The 6,747-nt window shown below is 29.1% G+C and overlaps 2 protein-coding genes across 3 annotated transcripts in view; both read left to right on the top strand.

The window, feature by feature from the left end:
* LOC108694803 overlaps positions 1 to 322 on the top strand; it is a 9,013-nt gene extending 8,691 nt beyond the window's left edge. The window contains exons 15-16 of the mRNA XM_018204475.1: positions 102 to 177; positions 292 to 322. Coding sequence (XP_018059964.1) covers positions 102 to 177; positions 292 to 322 — 107 coding nt within the window. The remainder of the gene's footprint in view (positions 1 to 101; positions 178 to 291) is intronic.
* A 1,024-nt stretch (positions 323 to 1,346) lies between these two features.
* Positions 1,347 to 4,726, top strand: LOC108693253 (early endosome antigen 1-like). Of its 2 annotated transcripts, none has more exons than XM_018202223.1 (4): positions 1,347 to 1,409; positions 2,398 to 3,622; positions 3,759 to 3,818; positions 3,927 to 4,726. In XM_018202223.1, exons 2-4 carry the CDS (start codon positions 2,438 to 2,440, stop codon positions 4,242 to 4,244), a joined length of 1,563 nt encoding a protein of 520 aa, XP_018057712.1. In that variant the 5' UTR covers positions 1,347 to 1,409; positions 2,398 to 2,437; the 3' UTR covers positions 4,245 to 4,726. The 2 variants fall into 2 exon arrangements, with proteins under 2 accessions (XP_018057712.1, XP_018057635.1); XM_018202146.1 differs by lacking the exon at positions 1,347 to 1,409 and adding an exon at positions 1,685 to 1,815.
* Positions 4,727 to 6,747: the final 2,021 nt, after the last annotated feature.

The following is a 6,747-nucleotide window of genomic DNA, read 5'->3' as shown; positions in this document are numbered from 1 at the left end:
TAAATATATTAAAATTTATCTTTTTTCTTTTAAATCTCTTTAAAACATCAAAGTTTGATTTTTTAAATTCCACATTGAAAAATATTTGTCTTATTTTTCAGGACAAAAAACTGTTTTAGATACAGTTTTAGCTGTACAAAGTTCTTCAAATAATACTTCTAGTAAAATTATTGATAAGTAAGTAAAATGCTTACTAAGCATTATATTTTTAAGTTTTTCAAAGATGCATATGTTTTATTATATACGTAAATTATAAAATTACATTCATTTCGTTTTTATCTGTTTGCGCAGGTCCACAGAGGAAGCTGCCAGTTTGCCGTAATAATTTATAATTTAAATTTAAAATAACTATGTATAGCAGATGTTCTGTGATTTCCATTTTATCAAATATTAATTATAATATATAATAATTGCAAAGTTAAAAGAGAAAAAAATAATTATATTACATATAGAATTCTGAGATGATATACATTTATATTTGATTTTGTTCGTTGCTCGAAAAATCAACAAGATATTTCTCAGATCTGTTACATATTGTGCAACATAAAAAAATATAACAAGTATAATTGCTCTATTTTCAGCTGCTTCTTATGGCTATGTATATGAAATTATTATTTTTAAAGTTGCATTCCAAGAAGTGCAATTAAGATTAAGATTAAGATGATTTATTATAATATATTATTTACATTATTTATTTCTCACATGTGAGTACACGTCCAGAAAGAACATAATAAAGATTAGTAATGAATTATAACCAGATGTACTTATATTCTATATCTATTCTCCATCAACAAAATGTTTAACAAAATTTTATTTATTATATATCTGAATTTGAAGTAAAAATTAAAGATTTCTTTACAATTAGAATTGGAAAAATTAAAGAATCAAATTCAACAACTTGACCTGCAATATTCATGATGCAAGTAGATATAGTATTCAGAACGCGCTTTTATCTCTAAAATTCTATAGTATACGTAACGTAAATTACAGCATATTAGTGCACTAACATCGTTGTAGAAGTAGAGACACAGTATAATTAATACAGTAACAAAAGTAGTCAATGTAAAATTTTTTTTCTAATTGGTCCATCAATGCTTCGAAGTATTTGTAACGAGACTTTGATTACAGCCTAGAAACATGAAAATATCATGAAAACGATCACAACGCATGCTCGCATCGCAGTGTTTCATGATTATGACAGATTTTCTAACCTTAATAATCGTCAACTTTAACGTTAACTTTAATAAATATCTCGCTTCGCGGGACTAGATACATTTAACTGCCAGATTCTTTTGTTTCATGTAAAAACGTGTCAAATGAGCATAATTCATTGAAATTGAAGGTGAGGAACGTCTTCTGGATAATTACCAAAAAAGAGAAAGCATGTTGGAGAGGAGAAAGTATAACAGGTATGTACTTAGTATAGAGCAAGAGTGATATTTAATTTGTGCGTTTTTATCGTACGACAAATTTTTCAAGCCTATTGATTGGTTATAGGATTGAGAGATCCGAGGATCTCTCTGTTTTGTACATATTTGTCGTTTGACAAAAACGTACAAATGAAATAACACTCCAAGATAGTATAAAGCAGTGCAGAAGCAGTACAGATCAAGCTGAGAACTGTATTGCTCTGCACTACTTTATACAGAGTACAATTCGGATAAATAAAATCAAAATGGCGGCGCGCTGCGAGAGTGTTAATTAGATTAATTATTGCTAGTTTTGAGCAATTTAAATTGCTGACATCGCCGAATGATAATTCAGCTTGTGAAAAGATATTTGTGACTAATTAAAGATGACAAAATCGCAAATGAGGTATATCGTTCTGCATCTTTCATTAACTTGCGATAACAAGATCCAAAATACTAATAACACTTGTCAATGAAAATATTAACATTGCGATCACGGCTATCATTAATTTATAATTCGAGAAAGAAAACACTACACTATTAGAAACTAATTTAAAAATGTTGTATTATTTGTATTTGATAAAAGAACTGAAAATCTATCAGCAAATAAATCGAAAGAAGGTTATATCAACTTTCACCGATTAATTTTACTATATTTTTGACATCTGCTACATGTTATCATATGTTAGAATTTGTTGAGAAAAAGAATAATTAATATTTTATCGTGTAAAAATTATGTTTTTAATCTTCTTGCAACAATCGCAATTTTAATCACTTTTTCTCATTACTTATTATTTCTTTCTCATGTTCTCGTTTAGAAAAAATGGATATTTTAAATATAACGCAAAGAATATAACAGAAATTATAGAAATATCTTTTATATATTAATTATAATAGTCAACACCTTTCTTCATTCCTAGCTTGAATATATACAATACTATTATATATTAGCTACTGATTATCGATAAAAATTATTGTGTTTATTTAGGTGATTATCTTTTTGATTGATCTGCTATCAAGTTGACACAATGGACAATCTGTCAGACTCATATCGGGGAGAGGATTCCATGATCTCTACAGATTCTCTCCAATTGATCACCGATGAGTTCCATCTACGACACCTGTCTACACCTGATGTCTCTAACATTGAACTGTCTAAGCGTGTGGCTCTGTTGGAATTAGAGAACGAGCGATTGCGTGTCGACTTGGAAAATGTACGAATTGATTTAAATGCTCGGATCGCCTCAAATCAGGGTCTCAAGGGCAAGATAACTGAGCTATTCGTAGAGATGCAAACAGTGCTACAGGATAAACAAAAGTTACAAAATGTGTTGACTGATACCAATAATCGTTTGTCTGCCGTGGAGACTTCCGCGAAGTGGTACCAATCGCAAATGCATATCCTGATGGCCAGCAAAAAGTGTTTGCAGGTGGAAATAGACACGTATCAGAATATATTGAAACAACGACAGCACGCGATAGAGGATATAAACGCTAGTTACAATAAACTGAGTATTGAATACATGGAACTCACGCAGCAATATCAGAGGGAAAAGCAAGAAATGCAAAATACAATGAAGGATTTGCAATCGCATATTCGAGCTATCAACACTGTGCAAGATGCATTAGATGAAAACTTGACAGGTAGTCCAACAGATATGTCCATGTTGTTGGAGGCAACCGAAGACGAATTGCGAAACACTAAAGCTGAAATGAAGATTCTGGAGCAACGATTTTTGAGCAACGAGATGGCCAAAATGTCGATGGAGAATACATTGAGCAAGCAACGTATCCTGATTTCGTCCATGGAAGAGAACATGCAAGAGTCCGAAATGGAAAAAAACGAGACTGCTGATCTGTTACGGAAAACGCAATTTGAGGTACAGAAACTGAGATCCGAAAATGAGACGCTACAGACTTCATTATTAGCATCCAAACGGGAGCAAAGTCAAGTGGAGGATGCAATATCTTATCTGAGACTACAGCTGACCAAAATGATAGCGCAATATAAATTGTTGAAATCCAAGAACGCGGAATCCGAAGAGAAATTGAATATCATGCAGGATCTCGTGAACGAGAATAAACGCTTGAAGACTTTATCATACAAAGCGAACAGTGCTCTGCTTAAAAAACTCAGAGAAGAAAAGGCTAAGATGAAGAATTTGGAGCGCAAATTCTATTACAAGCAGACGAACGATCAACTTAACGATGTGGTATTATTAATATATATTTATATCAATAATTGTCCTATTTATTTATTGCATAGGTTGTAAAGATATATGCAATATATGAGTATCAAAATTTTGCGTTGGAATGGCTATATATATTAAGTTCTCTTTTACTTTGCAGAAAAACAAGACAGAACGTTCTTTGCAAGAATATCTGAAACAAGTTTTGTTGAGAAACAAGGTAATTTTTAATATTATATAAATATTGCAGTAAATGATTCTATATTTATTTAATTAAAAACAATATTGTTATTAAAGTATATTTTCAAATTATTTTTGCATTTTATAGGATTTGCAAGATCAATTAAAATCAATAACTAGAATAGCTGATGAAAGTATTGATGAAGGATACGGTGACAGCAATAGCATTAATAATTTCTCGAACTCGTTAGACATACCATCGCCACCTCCTATAAATTCAGTATTATTGAACAACGCTATCAATGTTCTTACGCGAAGTAAAGATTTTGAGTCGCCAATGCAAGAAGAGCTAAACGCACTTCGATCGAAGATAGAGATAGTTCAAAATCAATGCAACATGTTGAATCAACAAAAAAATCATTCCAGTGTCAACGATATCACTTCTGTTCCAAAAGATTCTACATAGTTTGAGGCTTATTTCTTGTTCGTAAATATGCGAATAGAATACAATCCTAGTAATTATACACGATTCATTTTACACGATATATTTATATATATCGTATTTAATTGAATTTAATTTTAGGATTATATGTGGCAAATAAATATAGGTATTGCTACGTATTAAATAATTGTTTAGATAATACCAATATTATTTGTTGTAATATGTAAAGGAGGTTGTAAAATGACATTAATATTTATTTGTTATTTTTGGACATATTATATAACTGTTATTTATTATATATATTTATTCTCAATTTTGTATTCGACACTCGGTTTATAATATTGAAATTGATTAAAAAATACGACTAGGTAATGGAAGAAATCTATCAACATCATTTTGTAAATAAGTATAAAGTAATACTTATCATAATCACAAAAACCGTGTACAGTACCGCGCGCGCAAGTTGTGTATTATATAATATATGCTTATTATTCTAATATATGAAACGTGGCTGTAATACAAATGTCAGTATTACAAAATATGACATAATATTTGTTATTATTATTAAAGAGAAATTTTTAAGAGATACGTTAATTTCGAAAAGAAACTTCTGCAAAAATGTACGCGATCTTGTACGGATATTTTTTTATTAAAAATATAATATGCAGAATAAATCAGAAATGGATGCATCGTCTTACCTATGTACTTATAGCTATAGTAGAACAAATGAAGAGAAGAAAGTTAATTTCTTTGCATTTCGCAACATAGCATTTAAAGTTACTTCTTCCAAACACTTGCAAACTTAAAATTCTATTCCATAGTCTTGTTACTTAAATTCATTATCAAAACAAACCATAAAAATGTGAATTACATCAATCCCATTTATATACATATAACAATAGATATATAATTACATATATAATATGTATTATAACAGCGTTGAGATATTACCGTAAAATAATTATCTCGACTTTGTATTGTATTGTTCTCATATAATTCGGTGCGAATAAATGCACTGAAAATATGTCGACAAAGATTTAAATATATGCATATATGTTATTTGAAGATTTATACATGTTATTTCTCGATGATCTAATCTCAAGTTTAAATAATTTTCTATCTCTCATTCTTTTTATAATGCTAAGCCACGTAAGAAGGGCGGCTCAATTCGATGTTAATTAAATGACTGGATATTAATGAAATCCTATATTAATAATATCACACCTTTCTTAATTTTGAATTACCTGGAATCAATTTTTCTACTAAAAATGATAATATAAAGCTTAAGAAAATGCTTCTATTAATAAAGCGATAAAAAATTTCACTTCTACTATTAGATTTAAAATGAAGAAAAAATCTCCATGAGTGTTAATTACATCAAAATATAAAGAGAAGATATTATATAAGTAATATAAACAGCTACTAATTCACTAGATAATAAAAAAAAGAGTTAAGTGATGTGTGTGTGTGTGTGTGTGTGTGTGTGTGTGTGTGTGTGTGTGTGTGTGTGTGTTTAGAGATATACATATTAAGTTAAAGTTTAGAAAACATTGACATAATAGATATACAACAGCGGATATAGTCTATATATAATAGATCAACTTAGACTTCATATTAATTCCATGCTGGATAGTTATATGTAACAAAAATAAACTAAAGATTTTCAACTAAGAATTTAATTTTATGTTATACATATGTTTTTCTTAATCAGAGGGAATTATGCAATAAACGCATTGCATTATACAGAAGCTCGTATAATTCGGCAAGCTCTTGAGCTTGAGGCATGTCAAGGATTGCTCGCAAATAGTGATATTTATATCTAAAAAAGTGATGTCATAAAAACTAAATAAAAACCATTGCTCTCTAAAATATCACAGACATACGTAAAACACGTAAGAAAGGAGTAAATAGGTACTCCCTATATATATATAAAGTCAATCCCTATGTGATTTTTCATCTTCTTTTTTCTCTTTTAATAATCCGACATTCTTTGGTATACTTACAAATAGATAGTAACTTAATTATTATCCATCATACACATACAGAGACAATGATATTTTCACACATTTAAAACATATCAAGAATCTTTAAAACTAAATCTGTTCGAATGTTTACTTATTTCCGCAGGATTACACTATCAATTAAAATAAAATCATTTAAAAATAAAAAAATACTTGTATTAAATGAATAAAGTATAAAATTTTGTAATTAAAAAAAATAAATATCTATTATATTAGATATGTAATGTCTAAGAATTTTTTTGCATTCCTTTTGAACAAGATCTTTAAAATTAAATATCGATTGCATTTTAGTAATTATATGCTTTAAGGGACATCGCTGACTTTGACATATATTGTCAAGATCATAATCCTGAATGACAGGTTTCAAACAGGTTTTAGTTGATCATCCTTCATTAAAAAGATATAACAAAAAAAGTTTAAGAAATATTATAACAGCATATTTCTGCTACATATAATATTAATCCTAACTAGACTCTCTCTCTCTCTCTCTCTCTCTCTCTCTCTCT

The sequence above is a fragment of the Atta colombica genome, unplaced genomic scaffold (genome assembly GCF_001594045.1).
Source record: "Atta colombica isolate Treedump-2 unplaced genomic scaffold, Acol1.0 scaffold1, whole genome shotgun sequence".
Classification (NCBI taxonomy): Eukaryota; Metazoa; Arthropoda; class Insecta; order Hymenoptera; family Formicidae; genus Atta; species Atta colombica.
This window is presented reverse-complemented; position numbering and strand designations above follow the sequence as displayed.

Coding starts and splice junctions, on each gene's coding strand:
- LOC108693253 (XM_018202223.1), top strand. CDS start 2,438: ATGGACAATCTGTCAGACTCATATCGGGGAGAGGATTCCATGATCTCT. Junction 3,623..3,758: donor ACGATCAACTTAACGATGTG/GTATTATTAATA, acceptor TTTACTTTGCAG/AAAAACAAGACAGAACGTTC. Junction 3,819..3,926: donor AAGTTTTGTTGAGAAACAAG/GTAATTTTTAAT, acceptor TGCATTTTATAG/GATTTGCAAGATCAATTAAA.